Raw genomic sequence first — 24138 nt, 5'->3', positions numbered from 1 at the left:
CCAACTACAGTGAAAAGCTGTTTGGAAGTTTCTCAAATTGCAAAAAGTGGAGCTTCCATGTGACCCAGCAATTCCACTCCTAGATATTTACCCACAGGACACAGAAACATTAATTCAAAAGGACACCTGCACCCCTATGTTTATTGTTGTACTATTTACAACAGGGAAGATATGGAATCAACCCAAATGCCCAATAATAGGTGACTGCATCAAAAAGATTTGATACATATACGCTATGGACTATTACTCAGCAATCAAAAAAAAACCAAAAAACATGCCATTTGTGCATTTGTGGCAAATGGATGGAACTTAGTGAAATAAGCCAGAAAGAAAAAGGAAAATACCAGATGGTTTCCACTCATAGGAGGAGTATAAGGGATCAGGGAAAAGAAAAAAGTAATTGTAAAAAAGTGAAAACTAAAGTCAACAAACTATAAACCAGGCATTCTAAGGAGGCAAAGAGGGGAAAATAGGATCAAAACTGGGACATGGAACATGGGTGAATTGGTGATAGGAAGTCTATGGGGATTACAACCAAGATGAAAAAAATGTAGAAATGAAGAATGATGTAAAAAATATCCATTTTTTAAAAGAGAGATTGAAAATTCTCCCTAAGTATCAATGCTATGGATAAAACTTAGGGGTTTAATTTATAAGACCATTAAATAAATTCAGTAGTAGCCAGAATTTATATATTTCATTAAAATCAAAGAATCTTTTTATAGATTAGACATTTACTAAACTTTAATACCTTTTTTCCTATTTACTCCCTTGTTTCAAAAATGATTACCATTTTTAATTGATTTTTTAGCCTTACAGGCATGGGTGGTTTAATGTAATACTAAACTTTTCTGAAAACCTTTTACAGTACATCAGGAGATTCATCTCGGTCGAACCTATTTGAAGATGCAACAAGTGCACTTGGTAAGTATCCACATTGTAAATAGCCATGTTTTCTGGGAAAGAGGTTTAGATTTCATTTTCCTAGATGATGACAATGTATTGATTTTCATGATTGTTTTAATTCAGCTGCTAAATAATTGATTTAGGTGATTATTCAATTAGTGTTATTAAATGCCTTGTAAATTTGCATTTGACACGTTCTTTTAAACTCTACAGAGTTAAGCTTCACCTTTCCTTAAAGCAAACAGTTTTTCATTTTCTAAATATGAATTTTAAATGAAGTCTTAACGAAGTTTAATCTCTGTACAAGTTTATTGCAAAGTATGTTTGAACTAGGTATAAAATGTGATTACAGTGCTGCGTTCTGACCCGTTGTGTCACCAGGGAGGGCCACAGAACTAGGTATAAAATGTCACTGAATCTACCTCATATTTCATCTTTTCTTTACATTTAGCCGTCATTCCAACTTGTAGACCTATAGGTCCCATCTTCAGTGTGCTTGTATTGTACTTGAGCAAAAAAATGCTTTTTTGATCCCAGCCTTTAGTTTTTCCTGTTGAGTAAAGCCTTCCTCCCACCCCTAGGCACCCTCACCCCATCACATCTAATCTGTTGAAATGTTTTGCTGTTTTTCCCTCCCATTTTCCCATTGCAACATCTGGTACTATTCCTGCTGTGCCTTTTAACTATTACCTGTTGACTGGCAGCTCTATTCCTGCCCTTGGGAGGAATGGGCATTTCAGTTCCTGAAATGAAAGGAGACTAGGATAATAGCAGGTTCAGTGGAATGCCAGGTCTGGGTTTCTCTTTAGCTGCTGTAGCAGGTACGTTCCAGCAGTACTTTGTAAGTTCTGAGGTTAGTCCTCTTACCTAACAGAACGTGAGATCCTCATTGCCATGGAAAATGGTTACTGGATGTCTGTGACATCCAGTGGCAAAATAGTGTTGAATAATCAACTACATTTTCTGGGACTGCTTTGCTACCAAATGAGTATGAGTGAGGGACCTGTCAGGAAAACATTGCTCTGTTTCCAAAAGGGAAAGGCTTACTTAGGAAGGGCTTGAGGATTACTTTAAGACCAGTGAGGCTTAGAGCTGGATCTGGCTGTACTTGCCCCTGAGGCTATTGAAGCCTCTGGCTATCAGGACTTGCTTCACTGGTTTGCATGACACTGTGAAACAGGAGCCTAGAGCCCTGCCAGCTGCTGCTACACCTGCATCTCTGGTGGTGATGCCTCCCCACTCCTGGAGCAGTGATATGAAACTTTGTGGCCTCAGAATTCCTTGGCTCGTCAGTCCGTAATTTACCCAGTCTTTTTGTTAATTGTCTACTTGAAACTTTACTTCTTTGATACAACTTTTTTTGAGCTATACTTTTGACTTCCTTTTCTGGCTTTTTAGTGTTTCTTTTTATTTTTACCTAGAAATGTGGCGGCAGGAGGGTGGGGAAGGTTTCTGGTTCTAGTCTAGGCCATAACTCAAATTTCAGTTCAAATTTCAGGGACTTTCAGGCAAGAATTCCCAAAATAACGCCGCTATACCTCTCCCTTGTGAGTTCCACACTTGTTTTTTCAGCTGTAATCTGGAAAACCTGCAACTTCCACAAACTCCTTAGAGCTCTTTTTGACTTGTCTTTTATTTCCCCATTTGATCCTTCTCATTTGTCCCCTCCCTCCTTTGCATCACCACTTATCCTCTTCTAAAACGTTGGTATCATCTTGACCCTCTACTTCTCTTGGCCCACTGAAGGAAGCCATGAATCCTCTTGATCCTTCTTTCTAGTGTTTCTGGAATATTGTTTCAGTGGCTCTTAGTTGACTTATTTCATGTCTTTACCTCACTGATAATCTTGCACTGTCCCCTTCTTTTTATTGCCCTAGTGGGCTTTGAAAAAAATCACATGTAATGAGATCCTTGCTAGTTTCCATCATAAGTTCTTGTGACCTACATAATAATTCCAAAACTCATTCTTAACAACATGTAAGGTTGCACTCATTAACTACTTCATTTGTCCCCCTAGTCACAATATTTCTTTCTGAGTCATTTGTCCTTGTACTTTGATTATTAAAACAATGTCAAACTATGTATGGGCATTTCATTTTGAGGTTTTTTTTTTTTATAACTTAAATAGCATGATTTTAGGAGAGACAGCATAATGATTAGGCTGTGTATAAAAGTTCTGGGGAGAACTAGAGAATAGGGCGGTCTAAGTGTGGTGTGGGGTGGGTGTTATTGGGCTGGAAACTTAAAATTGAACAAGGTTTCCTTTTCGAAAAACCTTGTGGCGGACTGAAGACTAGATTATAGACTTGGAGACAAGAGAGGAAGCAAAGCATTATCTAGACCAGAGGTGGTTGTAGAGTGGTCTCTAGAGAAGGTAGTGGAGAAAAAGGGAACCAGATAGGTTATAGATATAATTAAGACAGATCCTAACAGATGTGGCAGTGGAAGGAGAGGAAAGGCAGTGGAAATCACTGAGCCTTCAAGTTCAGTCAATTGGATGGATAGACATGTTGTTTTTTGAAATAGAGAAGGCAGATTATGGTGGAATACATCTGAGGAATTTTTTGGAGCTCCATTGCCACTAATAATTGGTATAAGAATATTTGGTGGACAAGAGCACGTGCAAGCAGCTGTATTTGTGAAAAGAAGAGGGCAGTCAAATGAACCAGTTCCTGAGAGAGGAATTGGGGTGGGCTAAGGGAGGTGTGTGTTTATGTCTGGCATTGATAGGATATAACATGATCAGAATCATTAAGTAAGGTTGGAGGTCCAATTCTTTGAGGATGTAAGAAAGGAATGATACCCTGAATGGAAAAAAAGATGGCATGAGTGAGGTGAGGGGCCCAGTGGGAGGGAAGAATGCTGTTTTCTTTTCATCAGAGTAGTACATGTTATTTAACATTCTTATGAAAAGCAGGTTGCAAGAGGGTTGGAGAGAAACTGGGAAATGAGCATAGAGGTGGCTCACTTATATAATAGCGCTTAGGCTGTTATACACTGCTTGGTTTGGAGTGTGAGGTTCCAGTTTTCCAGCTGCTAACCTTCCCCCCAACTGCTTTGATAATAAAAGGTATCAAAGGAAAACTGAACTTACGGTAGAGTGGACTGCTTGAAATGTCCCTCACGTGTTTTCAAAGATAGTTCATCTATCTCTTCTTCTATATGTGCTAATACTGTTCCATATCAGTGCTGTATTTGGACCTGATATTTCTGTTGTGCTTACTAAGCATACTAGTTTTCTGTTGGTGCTATAATAGTTGCTACAAACTTAGCAGTATAAAACACCAATTTATTACTTTAATCATCGTGACGCTTAGAAGGCTGACAGCCTCGCTTACCCGGCAAAAGTTAGGACTGATAATTCTAGGAGAAAGTATTTCCTTGTCCTTCCCAACTTCTAGAGTCTGCCCGTATTCCTTAGATTTAACATCAGAGGTAGCAGGATAGCATTTCTGACCCTGCCTTTGTCTTGTCTTCTTAAATCTGTTTCTCTGACTCATCTGCTTCCCTCCTACTCCTGAGGACCTTTTGTTATTGAGTACACCCAGATTATCCATTTAACTTCCCTATTTTAAAGTCAGGTGATTAGCAACTTCTAATTATTTTTTCACTTTGTACACCAACCTTATTCATAGATTCCAAGGATTTTAGAGGGTGGGATTGTTCTACCAGCCACATTATTTGTAGTTTATATTGTAGATCATCTTTGTATTCATAGCAGTAAGACACTGTTTACATATATACACACATACAAATTTATGAAATATGTGGTGAATGTTTACTGATTAATGTTGTCTTTCTTTCCCCTCCTTCCACCCTCACACACCTCTTTTCAGTGACGGGTCAGTCTTATGAAAATATGGTAACTGAGATCATGTCAATGGGTTATGAACGAGAGCAAGTAATTGCAGCCCTGAGAGCCAGTTACAACAACCCTGACAGAGCAGTGGAGTATCTTTTAATGGTGAGAAGTATATATTTTACTTTATTTATTCAAGTTGTTTAAAACCAAATCTGAAAAGTTTTAAAGGAGTAGTTAACAGTTCACAGGAGAATGATACATGGTAGAGTAATTTTCACAATGCTTTTTTTTACTATGTTAACATTTTGTGTTGATAAAATGAGAATCTTCTGAAGGATTTTGATGACTACTTTCCAAAAAACAACATGACTAGATGAATTATAAGATTTGCTGTCTACTTAGAATAGTGCCTTTAGCCTAGTTTTGTGATCCTCGCTGATGACAGCTGTATTTAGGGGGCCAAAGAGGGCAGATTTTTTTCGCCTATTCTAATCCAACATTTATGTAGCTATTTTTGACCCTCAGAATAATCCTGGATATACTGTCTTGGAGTAAAAGTTTAAGGTTAGAAAGTCAAATTATATTTATGTGATTTTGTGAATTTTTGCTTGCTCTTTAAAATTAGAAGATTTCACTTAAAAATTGAGGTATCTGATTTATCCAGACAACTCATTTCACTTCTTCACATGAAAGTTTTAAAACCTAGAGCTTTAACTCACTGTTAAAGCTGACTTTCCACTATGCATTTAATTTAATGTATGATGTTACTTGTTTGTATACACTGGCATTTAAATTGTTAGTTTGTTTATAGTCAGTAGAAGTCCTATTTTATTTTGAATAAGGTGGTTTTTAGTAGTATAAAGGTTTTTGAGAAGTAGGTTGTTAAGGATATGGGCTAATACCGTGTTATTTTATGACAGTGAATGTCTGTTAATTTATAGGTTGGAAAGCCTTGGCATGGGCCAAACTAATAGCATAGAAGTTTTTTTTTAATCTTAACAATGTTTCTATAATTATCTTTGGTGTTTTGGAGTTTTTCTAAAGTCTGCATGACTCTAAATGGCTTCCCCAAAATCCAGAATCCTAACTTTTAGGAGCAATACATTCTACAATTGAGCCTGTTCCTCTGTTTCCAGGTTGCATTTCTCTTAGAAATTTCTTTTTAGATAGTAGTTACAGAAGAGTAATAGTCATGAGTGAATAAATACTGTCTCCATTGTTTATTTGCTTGTGAAATTTGCAGAATCTTTTCATTAACATATCATTTCAGCTTTTGAATTTTCTTTTCTGTTGTCCTCTTTTAGGGGATCTTTAAATATTGGCAGTTCGTTTATTTATCAGTTTGTTTGAATTGAGGACTCATATTGAATCAATAGTGTGGGTAGTATTTATACCTGACTTCGAATTATGTATAAGTTTAATAGCATCAACTACTTTGAGCTAATGGATTTGGAGCTTTGAGGTATAAAAGAATGAATACCTTTTTTCAAAGTTACTATCGCAATTTAGCATCACATGCAAATGAATAGTTGAGAAATAATTTCATGAACAAGCATTTTTATTTACTATGTGTCATAGACAGAAAAGATGGAATGACATCTAATGCAGGCACCCATCCGTTACCTTTGATCTTTGTGTGTTAATGATTTTTATCTCTTGGCTTATTGGGAGATGGAAACATTTACTATCTCTTATTCAAATGCAGTATTTCCTTTTTCATTCTCCTGCTTGTAAAATGTGTAAGGATTTTAAAAAGACTTTCAGTAAGTGGTATATGAGAAGTCTTGTGAGGTAATTTATGTCAAAATAGGGCCTTCCTGGTGGTATAAGGGGTTAAGTCTCAGCACTACGGAGCTTTGACAGCCATTGTGTTAAGAGTTCTATCCCCAGCCAGTGAGGTGACCCACATGGCGAAGCAGACTTCTCCTGTCCCACCCGCTCCTCTCTGCAGTGTATTTTAGTAGATCCACCTGTTCTGCTCCCCATTCTTTTTAAATAATAATCTTTTAACTAAAGAATTCATTTTAAAATACATCTTGTAAAAAATAATTTGTATGAAAAAAGTATTCTCAGGTTGTAGTGCCATTTTGTTAAACTTAATACTTACACCTAAACATGTATTTTTAAAAAAAGATTTATTTATTTATGTGTATACGGACTTGGGTACCGGCCAGAGGTGAGGGGGTTGAAAGGATACACCAGAGACAGGGAGAGCAGAATAGGCTGAATGACTGAAATACTCTGCTGAGGGGAGCAGCAGTTGAGACAGCAGAGGTCTGCTGTGCCATGTGGGCCACCTTCCTGGCTGGGGATCGAACTCGTGCTGCAGTGGCCATGATAGCTTCATAGTGTTCCCTTTAAGCCCTTGCACCACCAGGGAGGGCCAATCTAAACGGTTTTAATTTTTTTGTATGTTATGCTCTCTCAGAACCATGGGTCTTATAGAAAAGGATCCTCCTTGACCTTTGTTTTCACTTGTTCTGAATCCATTAGACCTTTCCCCTAACAGTTATCAACAGGTTGAATGTATCAAAATCTTTTTCTTGTGAATGATCTTAAGAATCGGGTCAGTGTGACCTTTCTAATGTTAAACAGTCTTTCTAATGTTAAACAGTATACAGTGGACGTTTCTTGGAAGTTCAAAAATTAGAATATAGACAAATAGCAGTTTACATTTAATAATTCTAGTAATTTAAAATTTTGAATCATTGGAAACAGCCACATTTTAAATTCTCTCCGTATCTACATGCAACTAGTGGGTATTATATTGGAAGGCAGAGATGCAGAGCTTTCCATTATGAGAAGTTCTATTGGACAGTGCTGCTAGGTTAATAAGTCTTTTACTTTGTATAATATTTGACTTTAAATGATGGGAAATTGTGTTATAGGGAATCCCTCGAGATAGAGAAAGTCAGGCTGTGGTTGACCCCCCTCCAGCTGCTAGTACTGTGGCTCCTCAGTCTTCAGTGGCTGCAGCTGCAGCAACTACAACAGCAACGACTACAACAACAAGTTCTGGAGGTAAAGTAGAATTTTTTGAATGGGGAGGAAATGATCCTGAATTTTTAGTGTAAAATAATCCAATATATTTTTGAGGGGACAGTCACTCCCAGCACATTTGGATAAAAAGTTCTCTGTTCATAGAAAGGGCTTCCCAGTTTGTGTTTAGTGTTAATGTGCTTAAATGTTTAGAATGTATTGCTTAACTCATTTCTTTTTCTTCCTATAAAAATCATGGGTGCATGTATAATTTCAAAACCAGTAGGATCTCACTGGTTACTAAACAATTAAGATTATAAAATGTGAAAGATTTTTAAATCTTGCATGTAGAGGTGAAAGCAAAGTTTGAGGTCTTTTTACTGGCTAGCACTCAATTCCATTGTCAAGGATTTGTTTACAAAGCAAAGCCTAGCACCCAGAGTAGGTGCAGGATTTACATAGTGTTTGCCTTCGTTCTTCTGTATTTTGATAAAGTCATTTAAACTGTTGACTTTGAAGGAGCCATGTTTCCTAACTCTCATTATGGTAGTCAACTCTGCTTACAAAAACCCCTAAGCGTTTTGTGTGTACACTCCCAGAGGATAGACTTTTCATTTCTGGAGATTCAGCATAGAAATCGAAACAGGAGACATAGTTTTTGTTTGAACTTTGGGTGCTGTCTCATACAGCGGCATTTTTTGGATAACTGAATCTCATGCGCTTCATGTTTAAAGCTAGTGTTACATAAAAAGACTCATTTTAATGACATGTTTGTGTAATTTAGGAAATAATACCTGAAAAATATTCTCATTACGTAATAGTAATCTCAAAAACATAATTCTTTCGTAAACAATTTTTTCCTTTATATCTTACTTGGCATTACAAATATGAAGTTATCTTGAACTGAAGTCAAATATGCTGATACTAGATTGTCTTGCTGCTCATATATCTCATTTTTATAGATCACAATTTATGGTGATCTATAAATTTACAACTATAACAATTCATGTATTAATAAAGTTATAATTTGTAAACATGAACTCTTTAGTATTAAGTATCTTTCACTTTTTTGGTTTAGAATTTCCTAAGAATTTAAGCTCATTGTTCGCTTTGAGGGTTTTGGCTGTGTTATAAGGTTTTTGTTGTTAATCTTAGTATATTTCACTTAAAAAATATGAGCAACAAGAACAAATTTTAGTTATTTTTGATAGCATGCACACAAGATACTAGTTTCAGAATTATTTGATAATGTTGAGTGCCCAGGGTAATAGTAAGAAAAGTTTCTTTTAGTGCTCCACACACTTCACCTTTGCTTTATAGGAATAACTTCTGCAGTGTAAGACTTACAAGTTGGCACATTTTAGAGATACTGTCACTGTTACATATAATCTGAGAACTGAAATCATAATTTGATTTTCTTGCAAATGTATACTGTCTAAATTGTGATTAAACCAGTTTTTTGTATATGTAATTGCTGCTTGTGCCTAAAATATTTATCTTTGTTTCAGGACACCCCCTTGAATTTTTACGGAACCAGCCTCAGTTTCAACAGATGAGACAAATTATTCAACAAAATCCTTCCCTGCTTCCAGCATTATTACAACAGATAGGTCGAGAAAATCCTCAGTTGTTGCAGGTGACTAACCAGTGTTAATTTCAGAAATGGACTTACAGTATATCATGTTTTGGAAAGGTCCATTAGCACCCTCTTCTCTCCACTAAATTTATAAACCATTCTCCTGAGCTTCACTCAGTAGACTGTGCTGGAGACAGATGTGCTAAAAAATGAGCTGGGGCTGGAGTTGCTCATATAATAAATTTAGGAATCACTTTATTGAAGAAAAAACATTCTTCAGCAAAGAAACAGCTTAGCATTTTAAAAAATCTTTTCACCAAGTTTACTACTTATGGAGCACTGCCATGAAAAAGCATAGCTATGGGTTTATTTAGTTTTTTTAACTGTACAAGAAGTCACATCCTTAAAAAAAATCTAAATAATCCAGAATTATTCTAACGTGTTGCAGTTTGAAAATGAAGATTTCCTCCTACTTGTATTTAGAAGCTTTATTTTCCTGAAGTTTCTTTATACCAATGTATTATTTTGCTCTGTTTTTCAAATCACCACAGCAAATTAGCCAACACCAGGAGCATTTTATTCAGATGTTAAATGAACCAGTTCAAGAAGCTGGTAGCCAAGGAGGAGGCGGTGGAGGTAGCAGTGGGGGAATTGCAGAAGCTGGAAGTGGTCCTATGAACTACATTCAAGTAACACCTCAGGAAAAAGAAGCTATAGAAAGGGTAAGTTTAAAAAGTTTATTTCTTTAGTCACCAGCCAGATTGCAAATGTTCAAAAGTATATGTGACTAGTGATGTTGATTAGATTTTAAAGATATAGCATTTCTGTCATGGAGATAGCCAAGCAGAACATTGCTATAGGGATTGCATTAAAGACAGTCTCCTCTCAGTTCTACTCTCCCATTTCATCTTTTGTGAATCCAAGGAACTAGCAGTAAATAATACTAGTCTAGTATGAAATAGATATAAATTAAGAAACTAAAAATTTCATGTTTTAAAATTCAAGAAGAGGGCCCTCCCTGGTGGCCCAGCGGGTTAAAGCACAGCACTAAGAAGTTAAAGCCACTTCCGCATGAGTTCAATCCCCACCTGCCCCGGAGGTGACTACATGGCGTGGCAGACCTCTCCTGACCCGCCCACTGCTCTCCTCAACAGTGTACTTCGTCAATTGGCCTGTTCTGCCTGCTCCCCACTCTGTCTCTGGTGAATCTTCTGACTGCCCCTGCCCCTGTGGCCTGTACCCCAGTTCTGTATGCATAAATAAATAAATCTTTTTTAAAAAAAAATTCAAGAAGAAAAGTGGTTTTAAACTACATGCCCAAATCAGGATTATCAGTTTTATTAATTTATATTTCAAATTTGACTTAACTGCTGTCAGTAAAATGTAAAATAGCTATGTATATGAATTATATAAAAACACGTACAGCAAACATCAGAACCTGGGATCCTGACCGCTTTCTGTCCTTATAGGTGTATCACTGTAGAGTACTGCACTGCAGTAACCTAATTTTTATGACACTATGACTAACTTGTTTTCTCTGGCCCTATTGCTAAAACGGGGAATCATAGTATTTGCCCTGCATTACAAAATGTTTTGCAATGGAAATCAGATAAAAAATGAATTTTAACATACTTAGAAACTGTCATTGGTATCATAATTTGGCCTTATTTATGACATACACATATTAAGTGTTTAAGGTTTTTAATTTTGTATTTCTAAAAGATTTTATATATCATGCTCATATCTCCTTCCCGCCCCCATTTATAAAGGAAATAAATGATACCACAGTTATTCTATAATAGCTATTTTTCTTTTAGGGTCTAGCTATCAACTTTTGATTTTTGACTTAGAAAAATTTTTCCTGTTGGTGTCATAATAGAAACAATATCTAAATCAGGTTTAAAAGGTTAATGCCTGTTTTTTCTCCTAATAACTTATAACTTGTATATTTAGGCTCGTGATCTATTTTAGTTACATTTTATTTATGGTGTAAGTCATTTGAAGTCCCATCTTCTTTTGAAGATAACTGTTGCCTTAACATCATTTATTGAAAAGAATTCCTCATTAAATTGCCTTGGCTTTTTTTTTTTTTTTTAAAGGATTTATTTATTTATGCATACAAGAACTCGGGTACAGGCCAGAGATGTAGGGAGTGAGAGGATTCACCAGAGACAGAGTGTGGAGTAGAAGAGGCAAATTGACTGAAATACATTGCTGAGGGGAGCAGTGGGCAGGTCAGGAGAGATCTGCTGTCCTATGTGGATCACCTCCCTGTCTAGGGATGGAACTTCTGCTGCAGTAGATGCGGATCAGTATATAGTGCTGCACTTTAATCCATTGCCTTGGCATTTGGTTGAAAATCATTTGACCATAAATGTGAGGGACTTCCATTTCTGTTCCATTGCTCTATGTTTATCTTTATGCTAATACCTCATTATCTTGATCACTGTGACTTCATAGTAAATTTTGAAATTGGAGAATGAGTGCTCCATTTTTATTTTTTCTAAAGATTACTTTGGCTCTCTGCTTCCCTTGTGTATCATATCAATTTGAGTGTTAACCTGTCTGATTTCTTTAAGAACACTGACCTGGGATTTTGATATATATTGGCTTTTTTCTATAGATTAATGTGGAGACTATTTTGTATTAACAGTATTGTCTTACCAAGTCATAAACATGGGATATGGATATCTTTTCATGTATTAGATTATTTGTGAATTCTTTCAGAAATGCGCTGAAAGTTTCTGTTTGTTAACTTTATTCCCAAGTATCTATTAATTTTGATGCTATTATAAATAGAATTGTTTCCTTAATTTTATTTTTGGATTATTAATACATAGAAAAACGTCTTAAGCATATGAATTGATCTTAATACCTTACAGTCTTCCTAAACTCAGTTCTAATAATGTATGTGTCGGTTTTCTTTAGATTTTCTATATGCAGGGTATCATTTGCAAGTATAGACGTAGATTTACTTCTTTTCCAATACTGATGTCCTGTATTTTTTATTCTTGCTTAATTGACCCATCTACAACCTCCTGTATTTTTTAAGTTTTATTAATGCATACAGAATTTTGGGGTACAGGACAGAGATGCAGGGGCAGTGAGAGGATTCACCAGAGACTGGGGAGCAGAACAGGTCGACTGATGAAGTACACTGCTGAGGGGAACAGCGGGCAGATTAGGAGAGGTCTGCTGCGCCATGTGGACCACCTCCAGGGAGGAAATCGAACTCCTGCTAAAGTGGCTTTAGCTTCTTAGTGCCGTACTTTAACACACTATGCCACCAGGGAGGGCCAGGGCCCTAGCCTCCTGTATTTTAATAGAAGTGAAAGGAGCCAACATCTGCCATGTTCCTGATCTCAACGGAAAGCAAATCTTTCACTGAAGTGTAGTGTTAGCTGTGGATTGTCTTAGGTTTCCTTTTGTGGGGTAAGGAAGAACTAGACGTGTCTCTTCTAGTCCAAGTTCATTAAGTGCTTTTATCACAAAGGGGGGTTGAATTGTGTCAAATGCTTTTATGTGTGTTTATGGAGATTACCACATAATTTTGTCTGATTTTCTGTTAATAAGCTTTATGGGATTAATTTCTACATTTGGATCAACTTTGAATATCTAAAATAAATACACTCAGTCATAGCATATTAATCCTTTTCATATGTTAATGGATTTCGTTAAAGATTATTTTGCTGAAGATTTCTGTATAAGAAATCATAAGGAATATTGGCCTTTAGGTTTGTTTTGTTTTGTTTTAAAGATTTATTTATTTATTTATTTATTTATCTATCTATTTATTTATTTATTTATTTATGCAGAGCTGGGGTACAGGAGGGTGAGAGGATTCACCAGGGACAGAGTGGGGAGCAGAACAGGCAGATCGACAAGTACACTGCTGAGGGGAGTAGCGGGCGGGTCAGGACAGGTCTGCCGCGCCATGTGGATCTCCTCCAGGGCAGGCAGGGATCGAACTCATGCGGAAGTGGCTTAAGCCTCTTAGTGCAGTGCTTTAACCTGCTGTGCCACCAGGGAGGGCCAGTCTTTAGTTTTTTTGTGATGTCTTTGCCTTCAGTATCAGAGTAATACAGAATAGAATAGCCTTATAGATGAATTAAGTATTCCCTTGTGGCCTTCCTGGTGGTGCAGGGGTTGGAGACACAAACCAAACTGTTGCCATCCACTTTGATCTCCAGCCAAGGAGCTGACCCACATGGTACAACAGAACTATCCTGTCTCACCCATTGCTCCCCTCAGCAGTGTATTTCAGTAGATCTGTCTGTTCTGTTTCCCACTCTGTCACTGATGAATACTTACTCCCCCCCCACATCTCTGACCTACATTCCAGTTCTTGTATACATAAATAAATAAAATCTGGGGTAAGGGGAGTATTCTCTTTTCTACAATTTGGAAGAATTTACAATATTTACTAATGGTTGGCAAAATTTACCAGCTATTTCTGGGACTAGTTTTGTGACTGCCAATCCAACCTCTACTTGTTTAGGATTATTCAGATTTTCTGTTTCTCCTTGAATCATTTGCAGTGGTTTTGTTTTTCTAAAAATTTGTTCATTTCATCTTCCCAAATTTGTTCATTTCATCTTCGCTCTCTATAGTGAGTATTAAATGTTACCACACTTAAATTCTCAGTTTCTTTAGTTCCCTTCCAATTTAGCTTATAAGTATTGTTGATGTGCAGAAGAAACATTTGATTTTATCAAATCTCTATTTGTTTTCTAGTTTTATTTTTTTTTCTCTTACCTTTCTTGTTTTCTTTCTTCTTGATTTGTATTTAGTTTCTGCTTCATTATTTCTAGCTTCTTAAGGTCTAAGCTTAGATTATTGATTTTAAAGATTAGTGGTTTGTAGACATTTATGACTACAAAATTGCCTTTTTTTTTTTTTAAGTTTACAGTCCTTTATTTTCAAGTCTGAAATCCAGAAAGCACCAAAACCAAAAGTCTAATTCCTGTGACTCCAAACTAGCTTTCTAGTCATGTGGCAGTAAAAGACAAGCGAATCCCTGTCCCCTGCAGTGCTTCTCTGCACTGCTGTACGCAGTACCTCATAAGTTTTGTGGGTTTTTTTTCATCTTCCGGTATTTTTGTTTTTTTTGTGATTTCTTTGACCCAATTGTTATTTAAGTATTGGGTTATCTAGACATTTTTGTGAATCTCTCAAGCTTCCCTCTGTTGCTGATTTCTAAGTTCATTCCATTGGGGTCGAGAAAATATTTTTTTTGATTTTAATTCTTTACAATGCATTGAACTTTGTTTTATAACCTAACACATTCTCTCTGGAGAATATTCCATGTGTAATTGAGAAGGATCTGTAATCTACTTCTGTTAACTGTCCTATAAATATCTGTCAGTACTAGTTCATTTACAGTTCAACACTTTTACCTCTTCATTGATCTTTGTTTAGTTGTATCCATTATTAAAAATTACAAAAAATAAATATCAACATCTCAAACTTCTATTGTTGACTTAATCTCTTTCTCCCTTCAATTCTGTCACATTTTTTCCCTTGTGTATTTTGGAACTCTGTTGTTATATATGTTTATAGTAAAGTCTTACTGATGTTTTATCATTAAATGTTTTCAGTAACAAATTTTCTCTTAAAATCTATTTTGTCTGAAATTTTATGCAGTCACTCCAGCTCTTTTTGTGACTGTTGCATGCCATGAATCCATGAATCTTTTCCTTTTACCTTCAGCATATTTGTCTTTGAATATAAAGTATATGTATTATAGAAGCATATAGTTGGGCTGTTTCTTTTACTTCAACTTTAATCTGGACAAGACCTAGGTAATAATTTTTGAGTTATTTCTCTGGTAACTGAATTGGGGCATTGCCCAATTTTTAAAGGTTATTCTTGATACAGTCTAATTCATGTAACTGAAGCAACTGAATAGGGGTTCATAAGTAACTTAGGTTGGTAAACATGAATTAGATAATTGACTGAGTATAAAAGCAGCTTTTATTGAGTGACAGGAGATTTTTTAATATACTAAGCAAACAAAATTATGTGACTAGTATCACCATTTAAAATGTAAAAAATTAAGCAGGTAAAAATGGGGTACCATATATCTTAAACTCAAAACATACAATAATAATCTAACTTTTTCTGTTGTGAACATGAAGAGTGATATTTGACTAGGGAAAGGTGGTGACTTAGATTAGGTGGTTAAACTCTTTTCCAGTTGTTCTCATCCAGATCTTTATCCCTCACATACTGCCATTTGATATACAAATTTCTATTTTTAAACCAAGTAAGGAGCCAGTTTTTAGTGTTGATGCCAGAGAGTGTTAGCACAGTATTTGTTAGCTACTAGCTTTATCTGGAACAAAGATTTTTGTAGGTAGTTGTAAAGGAAACTAGCCCACATCCCTCTGGCTTCTTGGATTGAACAGTAATTTTTTCCTTGATCCACAGGTTTAGCTTTTTCCTGTCTTGTGTACAAATGTATTTTCAAATAATGATCTCTCATCAGTGCTGTGCTAGAATCCATAATACATTTTCTTTTCTTTTCCAGTTAAAGGCATTAGGATTTCCTGAAGGACTTGTGATACAAGCATATTTTGCTTGTGAGAAGAATGAGAACTTGGCTGCCAATTTTCTTCTACAGCAAAATTTTGATGAAGATTGAAAGGAACTTTTTTTAAATCTCACACTTCACACCAGTGCATTACACTAACTTTGTTCACTGGATTGTCTGGGATGACTTGGGTTCATATCCACAATACTTGGTATAAGGTAGTAGATTGTTGGGGGTGGGGAGGGAGGGAACTAGGATATAGGGCAGGGATAAAAGCAGTGCATGTCTGCTTCAATTAGCAGATGACGCAAATCCACACAGTGTGTAAAATAATATACAACCAAAAATCAGCTTTTGCAGGTCTTTATTTCTTCTCTAAAACAGTAGGTAACTTTTCCTAGGTTTCACTCTTTAGTGTACTAGATCCAGAAATTTAGTGTAATGCCCTGCTTTATATTTCTTTGACTTAACATTGGTTTCAGAAAGGATCTTTGCTACCTAGGATTCTACAGTCTCTATTTCGTGGCAACACTGGATAATGGTTTGTGAAATTGGGGGGAAAAATTGAAGCAAGTATATACAGAAATACCAAATTATTGATGGTTTTTGTTACTGCTTCAAATAAGTATAAATCTAATATGTAAGAAAGCCCATTCTTTCATGTTAAATACTGGGGTGGGGGAGGGAGAAGGGGAACCTTTACTTAAAATGAAAATAATTACTGCTATTTTAAAATTTCCTGGTCATTGAATGTGATACCTTTCTAACTTGATTTGAAAAGCTGTACAAGCAATAGGCAGAGTTATTTTCCTGTTTACATTTTTTTTTGGGGGGGTAGGGTTGTTTTGGGAGAAAATTGATAGGTGTCTAATTACTGTTTACTTCATTGTTATATTGCAGTAAAAGTTTTAAAACCACCATTGCATGTTGCTTTTGATGTATCCCTTTGTGAAATTAGCACTTTGGGGCCAATGGAGAATTGCATCATTCACTCTCTTCCCCTTCCCTCAGCAGACATGTGTTTGTCAGCAAGTCGTGAGTTCAAACTGCTGCCTTTTTTAAAAACCCACAAAATGCTGATTCAGTTTAAAAATAATGCAAATGTTTCAAACTGGGTTTCTGATATTTGTAAATGTTTTTCCTTATACGAATGTATGACCATTAAAGTCGTCAGGATATAAGATTTTCAAAAAGATGGTGGACAGAACTATAATCCAGAATCTTTTATTGTGTCAGGAAGACTGGTGAAATCTTTTGGAAGGGTTGGAGCTGGAAAAGTACTTTGGAAAATATACAATCAAGATATCTCATGGCATATTAAAAAGAAATCTTAATAGCAGTGTTGGCTTTTATTTGGGTTTTTTTAATCAGTTTTTTTTTAATCTCCTTCATTGGCATTTGTTACTTAATCATAAATGGGGCAGATGTATATTTGTTCAGTTTTCAAATCATTTTTCCCCTGAATATAAGCAAAGACTCTTTAAAGAAAATACTATTGGCTTTTTTTCCTACCATCTGATACTAAGAAGATGAATTTGCACAGATTTCTCGCTGCACATCTCTTGCAGTAATCCTTAGCAGATGACAACTCTTATGTTTTTACGTCTTGCATTCATGACCTGTCTCCTATGAAAATAAATGAAACCATGGCTTCTCTTTACTGTTACATAGTTTTAATCTTCATGTATTTATTCCATAAACATGTCAGGCCTTTGGACTTTGTATTACCTGTATGCTTTATAATGGATATGCAAAATGTCTCAGGAGAATAAAATAAGGATTCATAAATATGTTCATCTTTCAAGGCAGAGTTGGGAAGAGGGTGGCATTTTTGGTGGGATAATGGAACACTATTATTTTCTGACAGTCTATCTGCTACCTAATTGTTAAGAGCATAGCGAAAACTGGAAAAAGAAGGAAAAGCCCAAACCAGCAGCAGCTTTTTCTCTGGAAAGTGACAGCAGAAGTTTGTGACGTGGAGCTTTGTCCTTGGACAACAAAACTGCAAATAGTGGGATTAATAATTACCAGAAGACAGTTCAGGCCAAGTTTTGACCATTATTTATAGTACCTTGATTATTTACTTAAAGAATCAGCCAAGACACTATGAAAAAAAAAATAGGCTTTTTTGACCTTTTGCTGTTTTAATTTACGAAAACAGTTTTGGTAAATCTCTTGATGTAATACAGTGGCTGTTTGACTTTGGGATTTTGCATCTGAGATATTCTGTCATCTACTCCTTGGAATATTTTTATTGTTTAGTTGATCTATGGAAAATGTGAGGAAGCTTAAGTTTATATTTGTTAAATTCCTACTGCCATCTTCTAGCCAAATGTCTTTACATTGTTTAAAAATACTTAAGTGTTCCATCATATACATTTTTTTTCTGTACTAGATGGCTAGGATTTTAGAGAATTGATTATAAAATATTTTCAATATATCAGCATTGCATTTCTCATTTTTTAAAAATGATTTACCACATAGAATATTAGATTAAAAGTTGACAGTACCCTTATCACTGTTCTTTTTCATTAAGTAATAGGTGATTGTAGCATATAGAAGACAAGACTCTAAATTGGTTTTATTGGGTCTCCTGTTTTTCTCAACACAATTACCACAGAGATGGGATACTTGATGGAATACAAGTCAAGGTTCATGAGGCATGAGATTTTGGTTGGGTATCATGCTTCTTAGAGCAGCAAGAAGCTTCAGGCTGCTACAAATATTCGGCTAAAATAACTAGAAAGTGGATGCCTCCTGACCACCCTGTTTGGCGAGCCGTGAATCTTGGATACAGCAAGTCCTTTCATGTTCTCCCATGTCCATTTTGTTCTCAGGAACTGTTAAACCAGCCATGTACCAGATTGGGCTCACCGCCTCTTGTGTGGCACGTGAGCTGAGAATGGGCTTAACGTTTTAAGTGGTTAGAAAAATACTTGTTTTATGATGTGAAAATTATGACCCCTATTTCAGTGTCCGTAACTGTTGAAACACAACTGTTCTCATTTGCCAACATGTTGGGCATAGCCACTGTGGTGCTACAGCAATTTAGTATTGAGTAGTTCCAGCAGAGAAGGTACCTTACGAAGCCAAACAATTGTTACTGGGCTCTTGACAGAAAAGATTTGCCTGTTATAAATGAACTGGCACACTGTGTAAAATGATAGCCTTTTTTATTGTCTTTGACATTCTTGGCTTCTTCACCTCTTAGCTAAAGTCTGTTTTGCATCTGACCTTTACAGGCCCTTTCCACAGGTGTAGTGTCACCTCCACATCTGCTGTCAAAGGAGCAGTGTGTGCCTGATGTGCCAGCCCTGCATGCACATTGTATCAGCTACCACTGACATTATTTGCTGCTGCTACACTTGTTCTTGTCTTACAATAAGAATGAAATTTAGCCCTAAGGACTATCAAAATGAACCAGAACACAAAAGATGGGTGCATCTGAGAATCCTTGTGCCGTGGGGCCAAAGTTGCAGAAGTTGGAGGAAGCATCTTAGCCACACTGAAGAAAAGAGCAGCTGGACCCTGGAGAGAAGATTTTATAGCAGTTGGACTTGTTTGGGTAGCTGGCTGGTTTTCAGAACAGTGGTGGGTTTGAGGATGGAAGGTGAGAGGGAGAGACAAGTAACAGGCAAGGAGCCAAGAAGTATCAGCAAACTGGACACTGGCATTTGGGAAGCTGGAGGGGCAGTGGTGGTGACCAATGGTTGTAAAAGGTGGTCCTTTATGTAGGCTTCTCACATTGGACAGAATGGGAGACCCAAAGGGACGACTGTGGTGACGAGCTACATGCACGTGGTGCTGTGGTTCCGAGGTGGGATATTGATTCTGGTGTGCTGGAAATCATGACATACTGTTTTAGTAGTAGTGGGTCCTTTTAACAACCTGATCTTTCTTCCGGAAGCAACATTTGGGAAAGTCATCCCAGATTCCTGCCTCCTGTCTCAGACTTAATTTCCATTCTTGACCTAGGCCTTTCTCGTCAGCATCCTCCCACCTGTTTCAGAATGAGTTACAGATGTTTAGAGGGACTGTCCTCAACCCTGGCCACAAGCAGCCCTGTCTTTTCTCCATAATGCTTCGCTTTGTGACGATGTTGGCAGCTTTGTCACTCCTGGGCTTCCTAAGGTGACCAGCCACAGCAATGCCTGGCTACTGACTGCCACCCGAAGAAGGCTCATGGGAACTTTGGTAAGGAGCCTAGATTGGGTTATTGCAGCTTCCCACTCTGTAGCAAAGTCCAACATTGCTTTTAAAAGTGTCTGTTTGTAAGTCATAAAAAACCAATCTAGGTTTTATTTGCCTGCAATAGCAGATTAGAAGAACTTGATAAATCATCTCAAATTTGATTAACAGTTAAGTGAGAACACGGTGAGGCAATGCCTTGGAACAGCTTGGCACTAGGTTTCTGAAGCCAAACTTGGAGTAATTTTTTTTTCCTGCAACTTTTTAGTATTTCTAGAGGATTCTTTAAATTTGTTTTCAAATTTTAGCATCAATTAGGCCTGCTGCTTGTATGACATTGTTTTGACTTTTTTGTCTATATTCTAAGGAAATTACCTGAAGGAAAGTTAAATATTTATACTGATATTTTAGTTATGAACTACTTTCACATCTTTAATTGTACATGATAATTCCTATACCATGTTTTCAAACTTACACAATTGTAAATTTACAGAAAAATTGCAGGAAGGGAAGAATTCCATTTAGATGTCATCCCCTCCCCCCACCCCCCCTTTTGCAAACTATCAAAGGCACGTATGTCTCTTCCCCTCCCTATTCTGAGTCACCTAAATTGGAGCTTGCTGCTTTGGCAGCCCTGTCAAACATGGCCTTGAGTCAAGCAACTCTGCTAATGTACCAGCATTTTCAAGATGTCTGCACATTGGGGCTCACCTCTGATCCTTGTTACCACCTTCCCCAGATGTACCTTGAGTAGCTGCTAAACTAGCTCTTTTCCTAATGCTCTATTCCTGCCCAAGAGAAGGGAGCTGAAGTTTGCCAGGCCAGGTCCCACTGTGCTAAGCATTTTACTTAAACAGCCTTCCTGTCATTTACACCTGGGCTGGTGGGTCTGCCTGTGTTCAAGAAAACTCGACCTTTTCCACTGGCTCAGTCACCCCGTGGGCTGCCTTCCTGCCTTCCCTCTTCGCATGCACTGAGCCGAGCCTGTGTGCTCAGGTGGCGTGTCATCCCTCACTGTCAACAGCTTTTGCTCCTAAATTTGCCTGGCTGTCACTAGACCTGCCTATCTTAAAATGTGGTCTGACCATCTCTTTTACGGGCCTTTGTGAGGTCAGAATTATTTTCATAGTAACTCTGCTTGCTGCTTTCATTCCCACACTCTCGTAGGTGTATAGTGAATTGCCCACACATGACACGATGCGATACCACAACAGATTGATAGAGCAGATGTGGGAATCCAGCTGTAACCAGGAGATTTGTAAAAATCAAATATACACTCACAAAATTTAACATTTTTGGTAAATGTTTAAAAAATTGCCCTGTGATGGGTTTAAGTGGATTAATTTTTTTTAAGATATCTCAATTTTAATTTCCAATTAAGTAAAATATTGGTTAACAGATCTTGCATGAACAAAAAATTTGGATGTTTTAATTTTCAAAAGGGGAAGGATGGCCTAATACAAGGAAGGTTGGGTGATCATTTTCCCACTTGAGTACTTTTTATATGATCCCGAAAACACTGCTTGGAAAGGTCACTGGAGGCTTGGTGAGGGGTCTCTTCCTGACGGAATACGAACATCTGGGCACTGATGCCCCTCTCCCATGCTTCCCTCCACTACTGCCATCAGGATAACAAAGTAAACTTTGCTTTACTTCCAACACCCCTTCTACAGTTGCTCCAACTTACATTCTCAGCCTGTCTCCCTCTGACTTCCTTTCCATCACCTGCAGCAGGATTTCAATTGCCTTGGCTTTTCTGTACCTCCACACACATATGCATGCTGGACACCCTGTCTGTCTAGAAATTCTCCCTCAGTACTTTGTCATGTGAACTCCTATTCAACCTTTAAAACCCACTTTTACATGCCTTGTGAAAACTCTTCTGCCCAGGAGAGAGTGGAGGACCAACTGTTCACTTACTAGACACTCTGAACATGTAGGGCATGAACTGTATATCTGCTCATAATTAATTATTTGCATATTTGGTTTATGGACAGTGTGTCAAAGCCTAAAGTTAAACTTAACATGTCTGTCAGCAGCAACAGCTCAGCACACAAGGCTAACAAGGGACCTGGAAGGGATTAGAGTTTTAAGTTCTGGCTACAGGTTTGGGGTGAAAGGAAGGTTGGCCTGCCATTGTAGATGGAACGTAAAGTGACAAGCCGGTGAATAGTGGGGGAAGTGCCAGGATTTGACTGAACAAGCTTGAAAGGTGAACAGATGTTCTCCATGCCCTAACTCGCCCCCTTGTGGTTTGGGAGCGCCATGCAGTTTCCTGCGGGAAATAGACCCAGGCTGGTGAGCAACCAGCATCTTCTGAACTATTGCAAGAGCTGATGCCATCTGTGGGGAGTCTGGCTGGGGGGGAGGGAGAGGGAAGAAGAAAGTCTGGAAAACCCTGCCATAATGGCCCTCTATTGGTCAGGCTGTTTGGGGAATGGAGGGAATGGAACTGAGCTATAGGACCTCAGTGAGGAAACAGTCTCAAAGAAGGCAAAGTGTGTGCCGACTCTGGCAAAGAGGCAGCTAGAGACTTAGGGCTTGGCACATGCTACCCAGTGTCTGCTATTGCTGCGCTGTCTGGAGATCTATCCGGGACGGCTCCTCTAGTGGTAAACCTCCTGTGGTCTGGTTGGTTTGTGGAGATTTCAGTACTGATGGATTCATTCATTATGGAATACTTGTTGAGTACTCAGAGCCACTGCATACTAGGCTGAGGATGAGGGCTAAGGGCGCCGGCCCAGCCCTGAAGAGCTATGTGACAGGTTAACACGCCACCAATGTTGGATACCAACAGCAGAGCTTATTCAGCACAAGTAAAGCTTACAGGGGAACTGACCAGAAAGCAGAAAAGGCTTCACAGATCAGGGTTAGGTGAGCTGTACTGTATAGGTTTGCTACCAGTGCACTCATCGGGAGAAATGGGAGGGAAGGCATTCCAGGCTGAGGGAACAGCTTCTCCAAAGGCAGATAAAAGAAAGCCAGGGCCAGGCAAATTTGGGAATGATGAGAGTTGTGCAACTTAGACAAGGAGGTAGACTGGCCTAGGAAGTAGGTTGTTAGGACAAGGTCATATTTATAAGATACGTAAGTGCCACATTGGAAGTTCACACTTGAACTCTGGGTCTGTGAAACAGCAGCTTGGGACAGTCCCCAAGAACCTACTTCATCAACTCTGTGAGGATTCACTGACCGCCTATTGTAGCCAGGCACGGGACGGGGCTGAACAGACCACCTGCCTCTAACGCTGCTCTTTGGTGCTTTACCTTTGAAGCTTTGTTACGGAAAAGAAGAAACAAGCCAAAAATGAATGTCTTTAGTTTATTACTTTATCAGGGGGCCAACCTATGCTTTCTTTTTTCTTCTTGGAGGAGGGTGTGGGTGACGTGTTATCTAGTATTTAGTAGGGAATGTAGGGTAAATAAGTTAAAAGTCAGGCATTTTCCTGCCCCCCACTATTGGCCTCGATGTCTTGCACCTGTCATTGTGGACACCTGGGCCCAGCGTGCGCTGCACATGTGTAAGTGAGGACACCTGTGCTGAGGGGCGAAGGGTATAAGGGCAGCGACTGCACATTCGGGGGGGGGGGCGGGGAGAGCCAGCCTGTCCCTATTTGGCATGAAAGGCCTGTAAACATATACTGAAGATGCCAAAATTATCTTTTTGTCTGTGAGAACCAATGATGAAGCTACTTAGCCTGGAATGTTGCAAAACAGAAAGATGGGGCAAAATCTGTTTTCAAAAAGTCAAAGAAAATTAAGTAGCATCTTGTCCTTCTTTGCAGCCACTGCACAGGAAGCAGGAAGCCGGCTTTGGAGCTGGGGTGCTGCTTCCCTGAGCTCTGAGCTTGGGATGGATTCTCTCCATGCTGCTGGGAGCTCCCAGGGAAGCGCCCAGTGCAGAAAGGATGGCTTCTCCCCAAAGTCCCTAGAGCCACAGGAAATGTCAGTTCCTTCTGGGAAGGCACTAGAAACCTCTGAGACTCAGGCATGAAGCCAATGCAATCAAAATACCACCCCCACTCCCCTCCTTCCTGGGAAAGAGAAAACCCCAGGACAGTCTGATGGAATGCAAAGCGCCCAGACTTTGAAATAACAGGCATGGGTTCAAATCCCAGATTGGCCCCCCTTAGCCAAGTGATCATAGTCAACTCAA

At 38.1% G+C, this 24138-nt stretch overlaps 1 protein-coding gene across 1 annotated transcript in view; it reads left to right on the top strand.

Annotated features, from left to right (window-relative positions):
• The window catches only part of RAD23B (RAD23 homolog B (S. cerevisiae)), a 42783-nt gene extending 25198 nt beyond the window's left edge, over positions 1 to 17585 (top strand). Inside the window, exons 5-10 of the mRNA XM_004677453.2 lie at positions 869 to 924; positions 4743 to 4870; positions 7597 to 7729; positions 9196 to 9323; positions 9815 to 9985; positions 15793 to 17585. Of these exons, the coding sequence (XP_004677510.1) occupies positions 869 to 924; positions 4743 to 4870; positions 7597 to 7729; positions 9196 to 9323; positions 9815 to 9985; positions 15793 to 15906 (730 nt within the window). The 3' untranslated portion in view covers positions 15907 to 17585. The remainder of the gene's footprint in view (positions 1 to 868; positions 925 to 4742; positions 4871 to 7596; positions 7730 to 9195; positions 9324 to 9814; positions 9986 to 15792) is intronic.
• The last annotated feature ends 6553 nt before the right edge of the window (positions 17586 to 24138 follow it).

The sequence above is a fragment of the Condylura cristata genome, unplaced genomic scaffold, assembly GCF_000260355.1.
Source record: "Condylura cristata isolate star-nosed mole 26May11 unplaced genomic scaffold, ConCri1.0 scaffold00006, whole genome shotgun sequence".
Classification (NCBI taxonomy): Eukaryota; Metazoa; Chordata; class Mammalia; order Eulipotyphla; family Talpidae; genus Condylura; species Condylura cristata.
Note: the sequence above shows the minus strand (reverse complement) of the source record. Positions and strands in the feature narration are given on the sequence as shown.